This window comes from Gymnoscopelus braueri (genome assembly GCF_963280865.1).
Source record: "Gymnoscopelus braueri genome assembly, chromosome: 14".
Classification (NCBI taxonomy): domain Eukaryota; kingdom Metazoa; phylum Chordata; class Actinopteri; order Myctophiformes; family Myctophidae; genus Gymnoscopelus; species Gymnoscopelus braueri.
The window spans coordinates 7,420,734-7,443,932 of NC_137619.1; the positions used below are offsets into that span (position 1 = coordinate 7,420,734).

Consider the following 23,199-nt stretch of genomic DNA (forward strand, 5'->3'; position numbering starts at 1 on the left):
TTCATCAGTGACAGGCTTCCAGTACATCAGAAGACACCAAATGTCCAGTAAAAAATGTTTTACTGGACATTTTTGGATGATGTATTCATCAGTGACAGGCTTCCAGTACATCACTAGACACCACATGTATGTAGGTCCTCCTGTATGTTCATTCTTATTTGGGGGTTTCCGATGTGGCTAAAATACAGTTTCAGATCAGCTGGAGGCCTTCGGCAGCGATGACTCAGCAGTTAAATAGATAAACATTGCTACAATGTTAACCACTTAATTCTACTTTGTCGCACCAAAGAAAGCGTACAGCCGTATAGGCCTATATACACTTTGTCATACGCGATGACATGTGAGCTTGTAGATCTGCTGTTTTTGCTTTTGTAAATTCTAATTTCGTTTTTTAAATTGGCCCAAAATAATGGTTTTAGGCCTCAGCACAGACCAACGTCAAAAACAGCTCTTACTAAAGGAACGACCCCAGATGACATGATGTGACAGAGCAACCCTCTAAACTAAAGTCCTCCACACGATACCAACAGCATGGGTATAGTACATATGAGCTGGGCCCAAACAGAATCAAAGTATATAGAAAAATAAATACAGTTTGGTTGAAATGAAGCCAAAATGCTCTTCTCAGTGATTGTACCCTTAAAAATCATGTTCAAAAAAACATTTTTAAAGAGGCTTTTTATCATCTCTTTACATTAGATTGTGGGTTTTTCATGGTTCATGGTTCTATAGGGAGGAATACACAGAATAACCTTTACAGAAAACTACGAGCTAAAATATACAAGCACAGAGACACAAAAAACATAAGCCAACAAAATGACACTTAATGAAAACAAAAATAGCATATTGTAAATAATGATCTAAAGAATCTTACATGTATAGCTCCTTGGTCTGTAGCTTTCTAAATTGTGATTAAAAACATTCCTGGGAAACTTAAGTTATTACAAAAGTCTTTCTTATTTTACAATGCTGTCAAAATTCTTTTTTTTTTTGCGTTTCATGTAACAAATTTGAGAAGGTTTATACGTCGACTTGTATTTTCTATGGAGAGAGGACCCCCCCAGATAAAAGATTTGAAGGCGAAAGCAAATAGCTCTGCAGAGACAAGACAAAGATGCTAGCTCAGAATTTAAGTGTGGAAACCGTTTTCCAGGGTCCTGCTTTGGACTCGAAAGCGTAATATAAACTCCATCATACGACTGTGTCACAAGCCGAAAATATGCTCCTTTCGGCGAGTAACACGTCGCCATACTGCGGCATATAAATTTGGCTTAAAAGGAGAATTTTACCCCACGGTTTTCTTTACCTTTTCTATGATGTTATGATATCCTCGGATGAATGGTACAGTAGAAAAACTTCATAACTCCATACCGGGTCCGCCACAGCAAAAAACATGTGACTATGGTCCTTGCGTTAAATCGCGTATTTCAAATGCTTTTTTTGGGTTTATTTTTCTGTGAGATCTGACGTTCATAGTTCACAGAACACTATGCAACGTGATTGTTTTGAATGCGCCCCACCGGAAGTGGGAAATCTCGTCTAGCGAGACTTCCGGTATTCAGCTGTGGCAGACCCGGGATGGAGTTATGACATTTTTCTACTGTACCATTCATCCTAGGATATCATAAAATCATAGAAAAGGTTAAGAAAACCGTGGGGCAAAATTCCCCTTTAAACGAAACAAGATGCAGTGCAGTATAAAACCCCAAAGTCAGCGGGGCTTCCACGTAAATGTCACTGTAATGTCCGTCTCAGGCTGATGACATCATCAAGCAGACTTGCATGAAAGTTAACCATCACAATAATAATGATCTAAATAGCGATACTTATACATTTATATAGCATTTATACATGTCCCGTCACAGGTGTCAGGTGTGTCGTACACTTTCTCACATTTAGTCATAATAATTAAGAAAGAACAAAAATACACTGTCAAATTCATAAGAAAAATAGATTGGGAATTACAGTGGGAAAAAAACAGTGCAAAGAATATTCTGGGGTTTGTTTTTTTTGTTTTGTTTGCTTGTCTCGTTTTTATTTTTAGAAATCGTTTTACAAAAATAAAAAAATTCAAAACAAAAGTTCAAAACGTAGAAAGAAAAAAAGAAAAAAAGAATAATAATAATCACACTTCTGCAGCGTCTGGTTTCTCTGTGGTCCAGACGTGGTGCGTACCACTTCTCTCCAGTACCTCAATGTTTTATGCTGTGTGTGTGTGTGTGTGTGTGTGTGTGTGTGTGTGTGTGTGTGTGTGTGTGTGTGTGTGTGTGTGTGTGTGTGTCAGTATGTCAGTGTGTGTGTATGTTTGTGAGTGTGGGTGTGTGTATGTGTGCGTGCGTGTGTGTAACTGTATGTGGGTGTGTTTAAGATTTAGCGTAGTGGTTCTCAACTCCGGTCCTCAAGCTCCGGCACTGTACAGGTTTTTGTTCCAACCAGGTCCTACAAAAACAAATAATTGGGAGTTTTTAAAAACCGAGGCGTTGAATGTTTATTCTAAAAGAGTACAACAGCAGTTTTAGTTTTTTTTTATTCTAACAGCCTGAAAAAAAAGTTAAAAGGAAATAACTTGAAAGCATTTTTTTCTTTCTTTGCCTGTGACAATGAGCACAACAGAAACAAGAGGTGCGTTGTCAATGGAAACGCACACAGGAGAAGAGACCCGAGGTTGGAACAAAAGAACCCTGCCGCTGACCTGGTCGCCATGGCTAGCACTTGGATGACAGGATATACACACACCTGACTCCCCGCCCTCTGACTCTAAAACACTGTGGCGAGTGGTGCTAATGGGGGGAAAACATGTACACAACACCGCCACCTTTCCAAGGCTCACAGGCTATAGCCACTACGACTAAAAACTGACACCAGAACCAGCACACAGCGACAAGGAGGACCAGGGGCCAAGGCTGAGCACCACTGAGCATGTGCGAGAGAGTGTCGAGGCGAGAAACTGGGGGGGGTTTGTTGTTGTTGTTGTGACCCGTCTGGCTTTGAAGTTGAAACGTTGACGATACACAAAGAAGCGCTTTTTCAATCCATCGGCTAGTAACCGCCTTTTTAACCGTAACCGCCCACCGGCTTCGAATGCTATCAATGCATTGAATGGGAGATTATCACGTTTTATCAGACCATTGAATGGGCGAGTAGGCGACGAGTAGGCGATATACTGACCTACCCGCGATTTGTCAGACCATTCATGGGGCGTAATCAGGAGCTACTGACCTACTTGGAGGCGGAGCAGTCCCCACAACATTATTTACGATTCTGTGCCTATCGTTACATAACTCCAACGGTGCTGAGTAGGCTCAGGCGAACGTCACACCGTTCAGGACGGCAACTCGGTCGCTTTAGCTCCCTCGGTGGTCCTTCACGGGGTGACAGTTCGCCTGAGACTGCGCGCCTCCGTCATGGTCCGAAACCAAAACCAAAACTGAACTATATAAGTCATCTCCGTTGGTAGGTCAGTATGTCTTGATAACACCCAATGAATGGTCTGATAAATCGCGGGTAGGTCAGTATGTCGCCTATTTCGCCCATTCAATGGTCTAATAAAAGGTGATAATGTCCCATTCAATGCATTGATAGCATCCGAATCAGGTGAACCGCCCTCCCTCCTCCTAATAATAATAAACAAACAAACAAAAAACTGTCCGTAGTAGTGAGCACACGAGTGCTCCAGAACACCCCACCCCCCCTTCCCCCCTCCTCCTCTCTGCCTCCTCCCCCCCTTAGTGTGTCGGCTCGGCTGGAACCCGGGGTGGGGGAGGGGGGCTTTAAGTGCTGGGAGCTCAGAGCATTATCTACAGCGGTGGTTCTCAACCTTTTCTTGGATCGGGGCCCACTTGAAAATCTTGAAAGTGTTCGCTGCCTGCCCACACAATTTGACCACATGACGCGGCAGCGTGGCGAACGCCACGCGCATTCTCAGAGCATGCTTATTTTAATGGATCAATCAATCGATTGTGTGTTCCGGCTTGGATCAGAGGAACTAACGGGAGTATACGTTTTTAAGTTCCTTCATATCTTAAAACGTTTTTTTTTTTTGTCCTTTTATTAAACGTGTTTGTCTGTCAATCCCCTCGCGGCCCAGCCAGTGGGCCCCGGCCCAACCAACCAAACGCGGGGTTGAGAACCAAACTGATCTACTGGGATGACTGGGAGTCATTATTCTTGCTCTCCTGGCTGGAGGGAGCCTTGTTGTTCCAGGGCGAGTGAGCCCCCAGCGCGGGCGAGCTGTTGAAACTGTCCTCATCGTCGCCCAGGCCATTCGCCCCGTCAAACTGTGTGTTCTCCAGGCGCGTGATCAGACGCTCGTCCTCGTCGCCAAACTCCCCGCCCATCAGTGTGGGCTCGCCCACCATCATCACGTCCTAAAGGAGGGACAGCAAGGGCCGGTAACACATTATCCCCATATTACAGGGGGTAGGTGCGCGGGATGACTTTGACTTGCACGGATGGGGCTGAAAATGTTTTCTTTTTTTTTTTTTTGGGCTAGACTCTTTTAAAGTGCGACGTGATTAAAGTCTCATTTCAACAAATTACATTTAGACAATTACAGCTGCTGATTAATTATTCTCCTCAAAATGTCACTTGATGAGATGAAATGCATTGATTGGGTAATGCAAGTTTAGTTTTTTTTTGTCCATCACAGGATTGAAGAGACAAATGACAAACTTTTAAAAACTCTCGATCCCTGAGGTGTTAATGTCGTCGTCCCATGCCGGAGCCAATCACGACTCGACATGACATTTCCTCTGTGGCCCCATTTAGGTCCTCTACCCCACGACCAAAGAAGACAGCTCAGTTAGGCCATGATGTCACCCTGACTCCCTGCCACTGCTCTGGATGACAGACAGACAGGCCCTTCCTACTGGCCACAGCAGTGGACATCCCTGATCCTTCAGTGCTGCATCAACAGGGGGGGGGGGGTTTCATTCCACCTCGGGTCTCGTTCACTCAACCAACCAGCCGGCCGACCGAGTGGCCGGCCGAGCAAGCATGGGCTGCTGTGTGTCTGTTGTACTGTGTGCTCTGACAGGCTTTTTACTGGGACATTCTGTAAGGCAAGTTACTACAGTGGACTTAAAGAGAGGAAACCTTGTTCAATCCCAATAGGCACAGCAGCCATATTGGAAAGACATTGGGCCTCTTCCTTACTTCCTTCACAGGTGTTACCAATGATACTAATGAAGGCTCTGTTCCATTTAGTGTAGCACAGTGGTTCTCAGACTTTTTAATTTCAACGACCCCATAACTCTGAAGGTCCTTACACACCGGGGCGATTTTTTTCATGCGAATAATACGTTTTTTTTTTAAACCTTATAAAGTCAATGCAAGCTTCCACACCAGTTTCGCGGAGCGAAAAAAGCGTCTTTTAATTATTCGGAACGGGTCCGAATTTTGCGTATATTCGCATATTCTCCGGTGTGTAACCGCCTTGAGAGTGTACCAATGGAACCAAATGGACCCGTAAGGGTCCATTTGGTTCCATTGGTACACTCTCAGAGTTACACACCCGTAAGAGGCCATTTGGAACCCCCTCAAGGAACCATGAGGTCCCTTTGAGACCCACTGGTGTTTCCAGTGAGCCAACATGCACAACATCAGCACCCTGACTCTGTTTGACCAGAATGGAACAGAGCCTTAATTAGTATTATTGGTAACACCTGTGAAGGAAGTAAGAAGAGGCCCAATGTCTTTCCAATATGGCTGATGTGCATAGAGCCTATTAAAATCAGAGCAAGGTCGTCCCCGACCACAAACACAGGAATAAAGGAACCTGTAAAACCCATGGTCTTCTTCGACCCCCCATACAGAATCTGTGTCATATGAAACCCTCTGTGCCTCTTTCTGTGATTTTTTCTACGCAAACCCCATAAGCCTGAGGCCTCAGAGGACCAGGGAACTGCCCTTCACTGGTTCACATCAAGGGGTCTTATACTACCAATTACTACTAATACTAGACTAAAAACCTCACTGTCTTCATGTGGAATTGTAAACAATCACACATCTCACTCCAAATCCCACCTTGAGATGCTTGTCTGGCGTAGCCCCGCTTCAAGCGCTATCCTCCACTCCTGCTACATCCTAAAACGGGGAACGCATCGGTGTCATTTTTTGTATTTCTTTGGCTATTTAAAAAATAGCAGATATACAAGCTCATAGCACGGCACCGAGCTAGCTTGTAGATCTACATTTTTACATTACAAAATCTTGAAAATGTGTGCAAATCTTTACAAATGTCTAAATCCTAATCAGTGGTGCTCCAACTTTTCCATGTCAAGGACCCCCAAAATGATATAACCCATCTCAAAATATGTTGTTCCAGGGACCCCCCCCCAGAAGCACAGATCGGAGTTAAAAATGTTCACTTTAAAACATATATATAGATATAAAATTGCAGATCGCCAGATAAGCTTGTAGATCTGCTATTATTGAAAAGCCAAAGAAATTAAAAAAATTACATGGATGCGTTCCCGGTCTTAATCGATTAAAGCCTCCACCCTGAACCCCTTCCCTAACGTATATATATCTCCCCCCACCCATCCCCCTCTCTGTCTCATCGCTACCTGCTTCTTCCCACTTCTAGCATGGTTGCCTGCTCATCTAGGAGACAGAGAGGTCAGGTAGATAGATGGTGGTGTGCTTTCAGGTACCTGGTTGGAGAGGGAGAAGTTGTTGGCCGGACTCTTCTTCTTGCTGTTAGCGTTGCTGTTGCCGCCGCCGCCGCCGCCGCCGCCTCCTCCGGAACTCATGGTGCTTCCGCCGGACACCTTCCGTTTCCGGCGCTTGTTGGGCGCTTGTCTGGCTGGCTCAGCTACACGATGAGGAATGAAGGAAGACAAGGAGTTAATGACCGTAACGTACTTAAACGTCTGCAGCTGCTGTAGAAAGGTTTGTTTTAATTTTTAAAGGGAGTGGTCGTCCAGTGGTGTGTATGTGTGCGTGTGCGCGTGCGTGTGTGTGTGTGTGTGTACACGTTACCGGGTGGTGCCACCATTCTCTGCCACTTCTGGAAAAGGCAGGTCTTGAGACAGTCTCTGGGACTGAGGCTGTAGGTCTTGTGTCTTGACATCAGCTCCTGCATGGGTTCCAGGATCACACATAGCTGTGGGGGGAGATGAACACAAAATAAATTAGCAAGTGGGGTGGGGAATTTGCTAATTCACTTATCAAACACCAGTGAAGTATAAATGTGAAGTATAAATTAGGATTAAGCCTGCCCCGGGTCAAAACGTGGCCAAAATCTATTTTGGAATTTGAAAATAACGCTACAATACACTAAACAAGTAAAGGATCTGACAGCAAAAATACCAAAACAATTACCGTATTTTCCGCACTATAAGGCGCACTGACAGTGCGCCTTATAGTGCGGATGCGCCTTATAATCCGATGCGCCTTATATATGTATCAATATTGGTTCCCTTGGTTTCCGCACTATAAGCCGCACCGTCAGTGCGCCTTATAGTGCGGATGCGCCTTATAATGCGGTGCGCCCTATATATGAAAATAATACATTTATTGAAGGTGCGCCTTATACTCAGATGCGCCTTATAGTGTGGAAAATACGGGTACTTCAATCTCACATCTTGCCTACATGACAGCACCTATTTGCAACTCTCGTTTCTTGTTTACATTTTTTGATTTTATCTTTTTGCTTTCCAACTTCTCTGCCCTAGAGTGTATTGATGCCGTGCTTGTACAGACAATCCCAGAATGTTGATGGGAGACGTATGAATCGACCGGCCCAACATGCTCTCAGATGAAAGCATTTAGCTAGCTGCTACAAACGAGAAACAAAATACACTGCTTGTATGATTCATTTATTAATGTAATTAATAAGTTACGCTGTTTAGAAGTGTGTGTGTGTGTGTGTGTGTGTGTGTGTGTGTGTGTGTGTGTGTGTGTGTGCGTGCGCGGAGGAGAGTGACAGAGGCCATTAGGTCAGGTGTCTATCGCAAATTAACCACAGCAAGCAGATCTGTTTTATGATAACTGTATATTAAACATTTATCACATACTCAGCTCTTTTCACCCTGAGGGAGGGGCTGATAAAAGGACTGATACCCATGCCGACATCCAATTCACACAATTTAACATCATATGTAATCTACACTGGATTTATTCCCCCCCCCAATTTAGTCATTATATGCCAAATCCGAATGTACATTCTAGTGCCTTTTCACTTCTAACTCCTACAGTTGGTCTACTCTAAGGGAGAGCACAGATCGGTCGCTTCTTTGCACCTGACCGTGAGGAGTTTCACCGGGAGGACGTAACACATGCGGAGGATGGATCCTAGTCTTCCCAGTTTCCCTCCCCACTGAACAGGCACCCTGAGTTGCTAGTGCAGCGACAGAGATCAACCTCAACCAAAAGAATCTATTACCCCCAAAAAAAGAAATTATAACTGCCCCTAGCGGAAATGGCAGTGGATGTGTTGGATGCAGCTCAAAGTGAACTTTACTCGGGTATCTAGTTTGTCGCTGTCCGACCTTCCCAGCCCGTGTTATTAAAGAAAAACGGGCGACAATGGCCAAAATCAGCGATAGTGGCCGTTTTCAAGATGTTTTGGCCATTATCTCTGGAACGGAAGGTCCAATCAGCTCAGTTCAAAGCTTGTTGGATGCGTGACTTTAACACATTGAATGCCAATCGCGTAGATCTACGCGAACCTATTTAAAGCCGCAGCGTGCCAATCGCGTAGATCTACGCGAACCGCCGATTCGCGTTGATTTTTCCCCAGGTGCACTTTCGGATTTTTTTTATCCATTTCCGGTTCCGGTTTGAAGACCGGAAACAGAATTATTCGGGTTCCGTTTTTTTCGATCGTATCCGCTTCCTGTCTGGGATCCTGTCTAAAACTCGATTTTCTCGGTTGTTGTTTTTCTCCTCGCTGATCACTGTTTAGCGTTGATCAGCTGTATCTTCAAGATGGCGGCTCGGATTTGGAAAAGGTTTTCGCTGGCGGTTTCACACAGATCCCCTGTGTGTTTAGAACCAAATGAACGCGCACTTTTAACTTACTTAGCGAGGTCTGTGGTGACATGAAAAAAACAAAAAAACAACAATAAAAAGCTGGCACTGGTGAGTAGATTATGATATTAACCTCTGGCATGGAATGTGTTAAGGACATTAAGCACATAATGACACTTTTCCGGGTTTTCAGGCCTAAAAGTATGGTAATTGTTTGGGCCAGCCCAGTAGGGCCTTGAGAACTCTAAGCCAGAGGCAACATCTGCGGAGGATTCAAACCCTTCGTATCCACACAGTGGTGGGCAGGAACTTTACCCCCCCGCCCCACCTGGACACCACTCCATGGTGGATTAGCTAAAAACCAAAAGATTGAAGACGTCACTGGACATGTACTTACACGGAGATAGTTGAGGGTGGAGTTGGACAATCCACATCTCGTAATGTTTTTAGCCAGCTGGTCCAGCATCTGAGGGTCCTGAATGAGGACAAAAAAAACAGAATGTTACAGATGTAAATCAGTGGTTCTTCCCAAACCTTTTAGCTCATCATGACCCAAAAGAGAAATTAAGACGATAGCCAGGCACCCAAACTAGTGAAAACAGCAGATCTATAAGCTCACAACGCGACGCTCCGCACCGCGTTGTGAGCTTGTAGATTTACTTTCACTACTTTAGAAAGTAGTACTTTAAAAAAGTAGTTAAAAAAACATATATATTTACAGACTTATTTTATTTTATTTATGAAATACTTTTGAAAAATGTTGGAATTGTTTTTAATTGATGAAAAGTTGTGATTTTCTATATCTTTATATACATTTTTTATATCTTAATATAATGTATATATATATTTTTTAATGCAGGAAACTTGAAGGAAAATTAAGGGATATTTACTCGCAACCCACAAAAATCGGTCCCGACCCACTGATTGGGAAACAGTGTTGTAAATGACAAAAATAACATCTGAACGTGTGTGTGTGTGTGTGTGTGTGTGTGTGTGTGTGTGTGTGTGTGTGTGTGTGTGTGTGTGTGTGTGTGTGTGTGTGTGTGTGTGTGTGTGTGTGTGTGTGTGTGTGTGTGTGTGTGTGTGTGTGTGCGCGCGCGCCCCCCTGGGAGACTTACGTGCATGGCCAGGATGCTGCGTGGCAGGACTTCTCTGTGCTGTCTGATGCTGAAGTGCCACGTCTTGATCCTCATCATGTCGTCGAACATGAACTCCAGGTACAGGCGGCCCTCCACGCACACCTGTATGGGAGTGGACAAGAGCTGGTCACCACACTGAGGTGTGTGGTTCTGGGCCAGAACATGGACTGAAGATTAGGGTTGGGGGATCCGTTACCGGAAGGAACCGGATCCAACATTGAGGTTTTATCACATAATTATGGCACACATGATGGCAGTTTTATCACACTGTCAAGAGCTGGGATGCGGAACTTCACGTCTGCTATACCATCGGTTCTCAAAGTGGGGTCCGGGGACCCCCAGGGGTCCTTGAGGGAGTTCCAGGGGGTCCCCAGCTAAATGATGGATAGTTAGGAACCAATTGGACCCTTATGGGTCTGTAACTCAGGGTGTACAAATGGAACCAAATGGACCCCAACGAGTCCATTTGGTTCCATTTGTACACTCTCAGAGTTTAATCAACATTGATTTTACAATAGAAATTGGGGTCCCAGAGATAGAAATGCCATTAAATGGGGGTCCGTAACCTAATGCATGTCAAACTGGGGGTCCTTGAAATTTGAATGGTTGAGAATCACTGCTAGGGCCGTCTCTTATGGGGGTCCCTGGCATATCTTTTCAAATTGGGGTCCGCGGGCTACTAAGTGTCAAGCTGGGGGTCCTTGACATGAAAAAGTTTGAGAACCACTGTGCTATACAATTACAGTACCAGTGGTTCTCAAATGTTTTAATGTCAAGGACCACCATAGCTATGAGAGTGTACAAATGGAACCAAATACACTGACGGTTAAGAGGGAACAGTTAAAGGAGTAGTTCACCCAAAAATGATTATTTTCTATCAATTACACACACCCTGACGCCTTGAATTCATGGAGATTTTAGTTTTTGTCGCATTCCTAAGCCAATAATTTGATGACCGGGTCATCAGTCAATGGGAGACTCAGTAGGAGACACTTTGAGTCTCCGCCAATTATCAAATTATTGGCTTAGGAATGCGACAAAAATAAAACAAATCTCCATGAATTCAATGCTTCATGGGGTGTGTAATTGATAAAAAATAAGTCATTTTTTGGGTGAACAACCTTTAAGGAACCGTAATCGTTAAAATCCTAAAGGATCCCAATCCTACTTCAGAAACACTGCTGTTCAAATAACCGTACTGCCCGATTTATACTCCGAAAATGGCCAATCTTCAAGCTCACAGCGTGATGCGGTGTGGAGCTTGCAGATAGTCTATTTTCGGCACTCAAAAGCATAAATCAAGCATTAGACCAGAGAGTAGAGAGACTGTACCTGTGTAAACATAGGTTTGCCATTCTGAGTCACCATGGTACACTGGTCACAGTCTAGTGACACAAAGTTACTGTGAAAGGACTCTTTCGGATGCTTCAGCACGTAGAACAGCTCGGTGGCGCCCCCCTCGAAGATACTCCGGAAGTATCGCGGGATTAACGTCCTACCGATGGCTGTGGGACAGAAATTAAACCATTGGTTACATTTTCTGTTTGACTAAGTCACAATATGAACAAATGAAACAGTGGTTGAATCGATATTAATCATAACATGAAACTCACACAATGCTTAAGGACCATACCTGTAGTCTGGCATTTTTGTCCCACTGACTACAACTCCTGTGTACTTAGACCCGGAACGTATCTGTGTCATTTTAAGATTTCTTAAAATGTATTTTGAAGAATCTTGATTTTTTTTGCAAATCTTTGAATATATATATACTGTATATGTGTTTTAAAGCTAACATGTTTTACTCCGATCTGTGCTTCTGGGGGTGCCTGGAACAACATTTGTTTTGTTTTAACTATGCAAAGGTAGAATTACATTGTATTATGTTTTAATGGTATTGTGAAGTGTGAATGTTTGGACTTAGTCTTCACTGTGGTGAGGACTAATGGGGATCCGTAATAAACATATTTTGAGATGGGAGTCCGAGGCCAAATCCATATCATTTTGGGGGTTCCTTGACATGGAAAAGTTGGCGCACCACTAATATAGCAACATACTGTTAGGATTTAGATAACATTTTTAGATATGTAATTTGGTTATGTGTATTTTGTTCCAGGGAGCCCCAGAAGCAAAGATTTGAGTTACAAATGTTTGCTTTAAAAATATATATATATATATATATTCAAAGATTTGCAAAACAAATACAAAAATAACAGATCTACAAAGTCATAGTGCGGCACTCTGTGCCACGCTATGAGCTTGTATATCTGCCATTTTTGAATAGCCAAAGAAATCTAAAATGACACAGATGCGTTCAAGGATTGAATGGATTAATACATTACTTCCAACCAATTTCCAAAGAACAAAGTGGTTTCAGAGGAAGCAACTAGACTCAAGTTAATTTCAGTATGTTATGAAAATATTTTATGTCAATGTTACGCTATAATCGTGCTTTAATGCATTTCAGTGCGGATTGATTTGAAGTCTAGCCAAACATACTCAATGACTCAATAATTCAGTTATGTTCGGTAAAGGTTTAATTACTTTGAAGAAAATGGAAAGAGATGCAAAAATGTGAAAAACTAAACCATTAATCCTCTGGAGTCGGCCATGTCAGCCCTGAAGAAAAAGGATAGTCGTTTTGTACTTTTAAAAACAAAATGCCAGACACAGCACAATGGTCAATGTTTATGTACAATATATTGGGCGAAGCAAGGACATGTACTGATACCGGTATGGTCCTCCTTTAAAATATTAATGAATATTATTATAGAACAGAACGAAACTGTATCAACGTAAATATTGACATTATATAGGGCATAGCAGTGGCGGCCATTTTCTGGTTCCACTTCAAAATAGTCAATGCATTTTTCCCATTGACATTTCCAAAAATATCTATATACATTATTTTAAACCTAGAATCAAGCCATCCAGGGTCCTGGTGAATCATGACCATAAAACATTTGATTCTGTGAAGGAAAAAAAATTGAAAACTGCAAAACAAAGGGTATTTATTAAACATAGTATATCATATGATTAAATATAAAATAAATAAAAAATCACAGAAAAAAATGTTTTATGGTCATGATTCACCATGACTTGATTCTAGGCTTAAATGAATAGATATAAATATTTTTGGAAATGTCAATGGGAAAAATGCATTGAGTATTTTGAAGTGGAACCAGAAAATGGCCGCCACGGCTATGCCCTATACATACTGTATCGTTTGGGACCATCTTCCAGGCAGAAAGTGATGGTGAGCATGGCGTCATCTTCAAAGAATTCCGTGGTGAAGGCATCCCACCAGAGATTGTCACATTCCTGGAGCAATAGAGGCAAAACATCATTCATTTAGTTGTAGGAATTGTATTATAACTTAATGCTCACTTTAATGCCAGGCAATCAAATGCTGTTTATGTTTAAGTATTTGACCCAGCTTTCAGTTGGACCAACATGGGAATTTCAAGTGACTTTCTTTAAATGCTGCAAAGTCATCTATAATAACTGGACCTAATTTATTCATATTCCAGAAAATGTCACCACCTCTAGCCACATAACCCCACTAACGCTTACCCAATTATAGTTTTTTATAAAAACCCTTTTTTCACCCGGTGCCAATTTGCTAAGTGATCCTGGGCACTACACTCCCCCCACCAGCCTAGGGAGGTCAGGGCCGAGCTCATGCCTCCTTCAATGCATGAGAGTCAACTGACCTTCTTGTCACCTGACAAGGGGGGGGGGGGGGGTTTCCCTGGTTGGACGTAGCACGTGGAAGGAACACGTTATTCCAACCAGTTCCCTTCCCCTCCATCAGGCGCCCCGGCTGACCAGGGGGAGGCAGTATAGTGACCAGGATTACTACATGTTTTTGTGAGGGTATTAACTACCCTAGCAGACACGGGGAGAACATGCAAACTCCACACAGAGTAGGCCCTTTCGCCAACCCCACATAGGGTATGGGCGCTGATGACGCGGAGGAGAAGACACGCCCCCAGCAACCACAGCGTCCCCGGCGGGAATCGAACCCAGGACCTTCTAGCTGTGAGGCTACAGCGCTACCGACTGCGCCACCGTGCGCATAGTGCAGCAGATTAATGACATAAATGTTCACTTCGTGATGGGATTTTATCGTCTGGATGTGGATGTGGCATCTTTTCAGAGCTCTCTCTATACTTGTCTTTTCTGTTTTTGCTACAAATTAAAATTGTGAGCTTGTCGATCTGCTATTTTCTGCAACGGTTATCCCCAGAATACGGATGCCCGGGGTTTAATATAAGGGGTTAACGTCATCGTGAAACACAGACCCACCGACGGGTAGGTAAGTTACAAGGAAAATAATTATTCACAAATAGGTTGGTTGCATAATACATCCCAACAGATAAAAAAAAAGAGAAGCACCAGCAAAAAAAGAGCAATACCCCGTGTGCAGCACTTGGTCATTATCAACAGCTGGCAGTCCAATTACTTTAGCCCAGACCGGTTTGATAATCCTATCAGGTCCTGCATGTAAATGTAGTCAGGGAATTCTCAGGCTCCATTTCCCCACAAAATAACTAGCATTGTAAGTCGATCCACACAAATCTGTGGGGAGGGAAAAGAGTAATGGAATATGCTGATAGGAGATAGCCTGCAGGAACCAGAATGTAGAGCCAAAATTGAAGCAATATCACACAATACTGAGTATCGGGAGCGTGACGATCACCTTGCTCGTCCAAATCACAGCCGTGATATTATTTGCAATAGCACACACACTCCCTCTCGTGTTCTGTGGCTTAATTATGACCATTCTGCTGATAATAATGTACTGGAGAATCGGTTACCTTTTTAATCTCAATCTTAAATTCTATTATAAGTGTATTATGGACTAGCCGACTATATCTCTCACCTCCGACCAGTTCTGTAGCCTCTTGTTCAGCTCGAATATCCGGTAGTCTGTCTGGTTCCCGTATGGTGTGGGCCTCCTGGATTTGCAACACACACCGAGAATTAGCACTACAGTTACACACTCAGTTTGATTCAGTGACCCACAGCACAAACATAGCATAGCAGTGTATATAGCATAGTATTCTACAGTTTAATCCATTAAGACCAGGGAAAGCATCTATGTAATTTTTTAGATTTCTTAGGCTATTCAAAAATAGCGCCGCTATGAGCTTGTAGATCTGCTATTTTAAAGAAATCGTGAAGATTGGTGCAAATAGCGAACATATTTAACTCAAATCTTTGCTTCTGGGGGGGTCCCTGGAACAACATATTTTGAGATGGGGGTCCGCGGCCAAATACATATCATTTTGGGGGTCCTTGACATGAAAAAGATTGAGGACCACTGATATTATAGCAACATATAAAACAAATAAAAAAATAAATGTTAGGATTTAGAAGACATTTGTAGACTCCCCAGAAGCAAAGATTTGAGTTACAAACGTTCGCTTTAAAAATAAATATATATATATACGTATTTAAAGATTTGCATCATTTTTCAAAAGAAATAGCAGATCTACAAGCTCATAGCACGGCACACTTATGAGCTTGTATGTCTCTATTTTTTGATAGCCAAAGAAATCTAAAAATGACACAACTGCGATCTCAGTCTTAATGGGTTAATCAAAAGTAATTTCCAACAGCAATTTCTTAGTCTATATAGAGTTAGACCTTCAAGCACAAATTTAAAGCCACAATCTGGGACTCATTTTAATTAATAAAAAGCTTAGGTGAGAGAGAGATGAAGCAGGGACCCGCACTACATATTGGATTCATGTTAAATTTGTGTTTTCAGACACGACTTAAACCCTCAATCCTTTGCACACTTGACCTATGGGCTCTGAGTCTGTACTTGGTCCGCTCTTTTTTTTTTCCCTGTACACCAAACCTCTTAGCTGAGAATAGCCGATCTATCCCAGAATAGGGAGACGAGGGTTCAAGTGGTTAATTTTAAAATAAAAAAAATAGTCCCTATTACGCAACGATTTGGCGGGCCCCCGGCAGTATCTCTGCAGACCCCCCCTGTTGAAGACCCCTGCTCTAAGCGATAAAAACCCAAACTGCTTGTTTAGAATATAAAAAGTAGTGATAATAAGTGTAGGATGCAAATACACTCACCCCATTCCAGGCTCCATATATGATGGGGGGTACATTGGAGTGGGCCTGTTAAAGAATGGGTAACAGTTAGCTATGCTTGAAGTGTGTTTACGTACTGTATGTGGTGCATATTTGGTAAATACAACAAACCAGGAAGTCTACAACATTATATTTCCTTTACCTAAAGGTCAACTTGGCATTGCATTTTTTATTTCATGCAACCACTAAGACCGGGAACGCATCTGTGTCATTTTAGATTTCTTTACTTTGGCTATTCAAAAATAGCAGATATACAAGCACGAGTACCGTGCTATGAGCTTGTAGATCTGCTATTTTTGAAAAATCGTGAAAATGTGTGCAAATCTTTGAAAATATATATTTTTTAAAGCGATCATACATTTGTAACTCAAATCTTTGCTTCTGGGGGTCCCTGGAACTAGGGATGGCCAAATGGAGACATTTATTAACCGATTACAGTTAGGCCTTAACGATTAATTAATCGATAACCGTTAAGAAAAAAAAATGTAATGGCCAAAATACATTTTATCTGTCTCTATCTCTCTCTGGAAGAGGTTGCACATGAACTCTGCAGCCGCACTGAGGCGCTCCAACACAAACAATACCAATACAAAGACGAGGAAGAAGAAGAATAAAGTGGAAGTTACGTGTGGTTGCAGGTGTAGACTTGGCCAAAAAACAATTAAAAACATTTTTGGACCTTAAAAAAAATGATTTTTTTAACGATTAATTTTAATCGGTTGGCGATTTAACGGCGGTTAGGGTTATCGGTTGGCCATCCCTACCTGGAACAAAACATTTTGATATATATGTTCAAAGATTTGCAAACATTTTCATGAGTTTTCAAAAAGAAATTGCAGATCTACAAGCTCATAGCAATGAGCTTGTAGATCTGCTATTTTTTTTATAGCCAAAGTATAAGATAATGGTTAAAGTGGTTAAAATCTAAAATGACAGATGCTTTCCCGCTCTTAACTCTTAATAGGTTAAGCCATATATAATTTGTCATACAAGAAATAGCTACGCTAGCCTTGTATCTACAAGCTCACAACGTACTGTGAGCCTGTAGATCTGCTATTTTCTGCTTTTGTTCCCCATTTCTTTGTTTGACATCTTTTTAATTAATTTGGGGGGGAAACTTTTGGCCTATAATGTGCAATTATGCCCAAAATAGGGACGCCAAGTGCTTAACTGGTCTTAAAAACTGCTACAAAAATGGGACTTGTACAGAATAAATAAATAAACACAAGAACTCAGGCATTAACCCTTTAAGACCTGAGGCCGATTCTACAAAATGTCTCCTAATAGCTGTTTTTTGGAAAAACTTATGTTTCTATATCAGTGGTTCTCAAACCTTTTCATGTCAAGGAACCCCAAAATTATATGTATTTGGCCACCGACCCCCATCTCAAAATATGTTGTTCCAGGGACCCCCCAGAAGTAAAGATTTGAGTTAAAAATGTTCGCTTTAAAACAATATATATTCAAAGATTTGCACACATTTTCATAATTTTTCAAAAATAGCAGATCTACAAGCTCATAGCGTGGCACTCGGTGCCGCGCTATGAGCTTGTTTGTATATCTGCTATTTTTGAATAGCCCAAAGCGTAAAATAATGCTTTTTAGCTCAAATCAAAAAGTGACACAGATGCGTTCCAGGTCTTAAAGGGTTAAAACAAGTCTAACGTGGGAGGCGGTTTGTAACCAAAAACCTTTAACAGCAACCAATTTAATCACCAGTGCAGCTGGTAATAGGAGCTGGGCTGTATGCGGGCAGCATGCATGCCTTGAGGGTGCTATAGCCTGACACTTGGTTTTAATGAAACCTTTCTACTCATTCCGTCTGAAAGCATCTCAGCAAAGGTGTGGATGTGGACTGAGCAGCAGTGTTGATTTTGTGTCGACTAAAACTATGACTAAAACTTTTTTTCCCCTGACGAAAACTAAATAAAAACTAAACTGCGATGACTAAGACTAAATAATAATATAGTGAATTCGTCAACAAATAAAAACTAAGACTAAAATGTTAGGGAGGGACTAGTGGTGAAGAGATCCAGTAGAACTAAAAGACAAGTCGTTTTATGTTTGGTTGCGCTCGGGGTGTTGCGCTCTGAAAATAGACGATCTACAAGCTCACAACGCGTCGCGCTGCGACGCGTTGTGAGCTTGTAGATCGGCTATTTTCAGCATGCAACCAAGTGTAAACATCAGCCATTACGACGCCACCAAGCCCTGCCAGAATACATTCTGGACTAGTCGACTAAATCAACTGAAGATTTAGTCAACTAAAATCTTAAGCTAGACTAAAACATTTCAATGACAAAAATATGACTAAAACTAAATCAAAATGTGCTGTCAAAATCAACACGGCTGAGCAGGGCAAAATTCTCTTGCCTTCGAATTACTGTGACCTCAATTTAAAAGGTAGGGTAAGTGATTTGCAATTATTCAAATAATTGCAAAATGGGTCTATGTTCTGATAGTGCTCGTTACTATAGAGTGTCCTGTCCATATAAAGAGTCTCCATGTCTCTCCAGCTCTTTATAAAACAGAAAATGTATTTTGTAGTTTTTTTTTTTTTTTTGTAGTTTCATTTCCAATTTTATCCAACCAGGACAGAGAACTCAATCAGGATATAGATTAAACAAGTGAAATTGGAAGTGATGACACTAAGAAATGAGCAGACAATTTTAACTGGAACACTATACAAATTAAGCTTAAAAATGGGTACTTTCTCCTGATTGGCTGAGATTTTGACACCTACCGAAAAATGTATTTTCTGTTTATTAAAGAGCTGGAGAGACAGGGAGACATCTGTTACTGAACAAACACTCTATAGCAATGATTACTATCAGAATATAGTATTTTAACCTTTTAACAAAATACTTTTTGTTTTAACCAAAAAATATCACTTACCCTACCTTTAAGTAGGTGTGTAAGAAAATAGATAGATATTATGTTTTGTGATACTGTAGTCTCAGAAACACAGTATACGCTTTTAATTAATTGAAAGATATATTTACTGATATAGGCAAATGTTAATTCCTTTGCTCAGATTGCACAAAAAAAGTAGTGCTGTGATGTTGGATAGTAAAGGGACTGGGATGAATACAAATGCGGATCCGAAAGCTCTGATCGTACAAAAAAGGTTACTGTGACAGTTTTTCCTGAAATTAGACTTTTTCATGAAGTTCTTGCTTACGGTTCCACATTATATGGCAAAAATGTTGAATCACCATAACCCCCATCATCATACTGCCATTATTATTACCAATATACAGCCTTACAATAAAGGAGGGTCACGCCAGTGGTGTAAAGTAACTAAGTACATTTACTCAAGTATTGTACTTAAGTACACTTTTCAGGATTTTTTACTTTACTGGAGTATTTCCAAAGTTCAGTACTTTTACATCTACTCCACTACATCTCAGAGGCAAATATTGTACTTTTACTCCACTACAATTATTTGAAAACATTAGTCACTAATTACTTTGTAGATTTTGATCATTATTACAAAACACACATTACCCACTTCAGCCGTTTACATTTCAGCCATTTGAAAATAGCTGATCTACAAGCTCACAATGCATCGCTATGCGATGCATTGTGAGCTTGTAGATCAGCTATTTCCAAAATATTTTCATACATTTTATATATTTGAAAACTTGGACATTCTGCATAATGACTTTGGTACTTTAAGTACATTTCGATACCAATGCTTTTGCACTTTCACTCAAGTAAATTTTGAATTCCGGACTTTTACTTGTAACAGAGCACTTCTAAAATGCAGTATTTGATACTTTTACTTAAGTAAAACATTTGAGTACTTTTGAGACCACTGGGGTCACGCTCAAAAGCTTGACAGCTCCGAATGTGAGACATAATAACACACAAAAAAACAAGTGAGAGATAAAGTTTTGGGGCTCAGAGCCCCTTCTCCTTCTCTCTCCCCCCCAATAGAACAAGCCTTGTGGTGTGTTTTGGCTGTGGACCTCTTACCCCACATCTCTGTCCAGCATAGCGCCCGGGTGGAAGGGGGGAAAGGTGCTGCCGTTGGGGGGCTCCTTAGGGGAGTACAGCTTGAACGACTTTGACGAACAGCCTACGGAGAAGCACAAAGTAAAAAAGAGCAGAGATTTAGTCTAGGAGAGGGTTCACGGTTCACACTTATCAGGTATACGTTCAAATTACAGTCAACTCTATAATCTCTGGTCCCCACTTCATTATTGAGATTCATTCAAGTGAAAGTGCAATCACGATGGGAAAAAAAAACAATTTCCTGCTGTTTTCATTTCCTAATGCATCGTTATTAATCCAGTAAATGGGACGAGGAGGAACCCAGCCGGAGAAGGGAGAGGGAAAAAAATCGGCTTTATTAGATTTGTTGGCAGACAGCGATCTGTGGAAACGATTAATGAAATGAAGGAATGCTTGCTTTAGGGGAACACGGTGAGTCAGTCAAGGCCTAGCATGTTCTTTGTGCTCATGTACCGTCCTCACTCCAGTCCTCATTATAGGAAACCCTCCTCTCTCGCTCGTACACACACAGCCCCATCTCATGTGATCCCACAGCCACACTCCTCTGCTGTGTGCGCGCGTGTGTGTGTGTGTGTGTGTGTGTGTGTGTGTGTGTGTGTGTGTGTGTGTGTGTGGGGGTGTGTGTGTGTGTGTGTGTGTGTGTGTGTGTGTGTGTGTGTGTGTGTGTGTGTGTGTGTGTGTGTGTGTGTGTGTGTGTGTGTGTGTGTGTGTGTGTGTGTGTGTGTGTCTCTAGTTGCCTCTAGTTCCGCCCATCCCCCACTCCCTCTCTGCCCGGCTGTTGTTAACCCTTGTCTGCCCAGATAAGCCATTCATGCTGAAATAACACGGGGGCTTTAAATGAAAATATCTCTACAACCATCCAAATCTAACCGAGGGGAGGTGACAGAAAGAGAGAGTTATGCATTTACAGTAAGTCAAACGCATACAATCAGAAACATTTTATGCATCCACGGATTAGGCGTGTAGTCTCTCCAACAAGGAAATCTGCTGCACATTACATTCCATGTAAGGCTTATACTGTGTATAGTATCTGATTTTCAAAGCAAAGAAGTCAGAGAGAGGATTCAGAAGCCGAGCAGGCACTGCTCAGAAAGAGATAGGTGTATGAATGATAGAGAGGGAGCTTGAGCGTGTGTCAGCATCACTAGTATCTACCTGGGCCATCTTTCAGTGCTGCTGCACAGCGGTCTCTCTTATCAAACAACAATCACTGAGCTCTCACAAGAAGAACAGCAGACCAGACCGCCCATTTCCCATGTGCAACACTGTGTCATGCAACAAAAGTATACAAATCTGTCTTTTTGATGGTCGCCCCAAGACAGTCAGGCCAGGTCATGCTCTCTCCTCCCCTTTACTATGGGGATGACACTGCTCTGGGGGGGGGGAGCCCACAATGGTTCTCAATGCATCACCTCTGACCCAAAGACCCCCCCCCGCCTCCCCCCAGCTAGTAGCTACACCAACAACAAGCAGCAGCAGCAGACAGCATTCAGCCCCATTTAACGAACCATTGTTCAACCTGGTGCAAAAAAAAAAAAAACCTCCTCTACAACAGTGGTTCTCAAACCTTGTCATGTCAGGGACCCCCAATTTGATATGTATTTTAGCCTCAGACCCCCATTTGAAAATATTTTGTGCCAGGGACCCCCCATACAAGATTTGTGTTACAATGTTTCAAAAATATTCCAAATGTGAAACATTTTTGCACGATTTTTCTGGAAAATAGCCGATCTACAAGCCCACAACGCATCGCAAAGCGCCGCGTTGTGAGCTTGTAGATCGGCTATTTTCAAATAGCCAAAGTATATCGGGCTCAAGTGGTTAAACTGAATTGAATGCAAAATTAACACATTTTGCTGGGAACCCCCTGGTACTCCCCTAAGGACCCCTGGGGGTCCCCGGACCCCACTTTGAGAACCAATGCTCTACAACAATGCTCGCTTGTTAGACAAGATAAATGCATGTTATCTAGTATCAAGGCAAGGGGAAAATAGCCTACATGTTTTCTTCTATTGACAAATCATGTTCACATTCAAAGACACACGTTCTGTTCCACAAACTAGTTCTCGGCTCCCTCTAAGCCCACCCTACGAGCCCACAAACAAACCCAAAGCCATGAGCCTCCATTATAAGTGCATACCGTGATCCCTGGGTATTTTAGGATCCAATCTAACTCAGGCACCCATCCGATGATAATCTCCAGGGCTAAAACATAAATGCCTTAATGAAAGAGGGGTGGGTGGGTGGGTGCTGCTCGGGGGGACAGTCAGGAACATCCATCCCGAGCGAGGAGGATAGGATACATGACTCGTATAAAGATGAGTTCCATCAGTGTTCAGTGGATGCTGTTGTCGACCGGTCAGACAGTCACAACGACAAGCGGCCTAGAATGAATACTTTTTGAAGCAAATCAACCTTTTCAGTGGGTTCTTGACTGAGGTGTGATGCAAAGACTCGGGCTCCAAATGACATGGCGACTTATTATAAGCGACTTTGAGCTTCTTTTTCTGTAAAGTTGCTTGTAAATATTGGTAGTTGCGGTTTGCGTTTTCTTGGCGTCGTTTCTAGAGTGTAGTTGCTTATTTAGGCCTGCTTCCAAAATATATATATATATTTAAATATATATTTTCAAATATGTTCATGAAAGTGTTTGGTGCCCAGCGAGCATTTGTGGTTACAATGTTTCCAAAAAAAAATATTCCTAATCTTACACATTTTATTGCAAGAGTTTTTGAAAATAGCCAATGCATATAGGTTTAAAGTGCTCATGTGGCTGCTTCTTTTGGGCTTGGTTTTCCTAGACCAGGTTGCTTGTTTCTCTCACAAGATATGGCAACACTGTACATAGGCCTACAGCAAACAACATGATAATAATTGCACAGCATCTCAGACCTGGCAGACCCTGAACAATTGCGTTAAAAACCGAAACAAACGTGATTACATTTAAAACGGT

The 23,199-nt window shown here is 42.1% G+C and overlaps 1 protein-coding gene across 9 annotated transcripts in view; it reads right to left on the reverse strand.

Annotated features, from left to right (window-relative positions):
- The window catches only part of LOC308099934 (LIM domain-binding protein 1-A-like), a 40,078-nt gene continuing 16,879 nt past the window's right edge, over window positions 1-23,199 (reverse strand). For 3 of the 9 annotated variants that reach the window (XM_080448799.1, XM_080448800.1, XM_080448803.1), the window contains 10 exons: window positions 20,208-20,310; window positions 16,212-16,256; window positions 14,998-15,073; window positions 13,331-13,433; window positions 11,445-11,617; window positions 10,092-10,262; window positions 9,371-9,448; window positions 6,982-7,105; window positions 6,654-6,814; window positions 4,086-4,367 (listed from right to left, as the gene is read on the reverse strand). In XM_080448799.1, the coding sequence (XP_080304925.1) occupies window positions 4,140-4,367; window positions 6,654-6,814; window positions 6,982-7,105; window positions 9,371-9,448; window positions 10,092-10,262; window positions 11,445-11,617; window positions 13,331-13,433; window positions 14,998-15,073; window positions 16,212-16,256; window positions 20,208-20,310 (1,262 nt within the window). In that variant the 3' untranslated portion in view covers window positions 4,086-4,139. Of the gene's footprint in view, window positions 2,440-4,085; window positions 4,368-6,024; window positions 6,085-6,653; window positions 6,815-6,981; window positions 7,106-9,370; window positions 9,449-10,091; window positions 10,263-11,444; window positions 11,618-13,330; window positions 13,434-14,997; window positions 15,074-16,211; window positions 16,257-20,207; window positions 20,311-23,199 lie in introns of those variants that run through there. The other 6 variants (XM_080448801.1, XM_080448804.1, XM_080448806.1 and 3 more) reach the window with 5 other exon arrangements.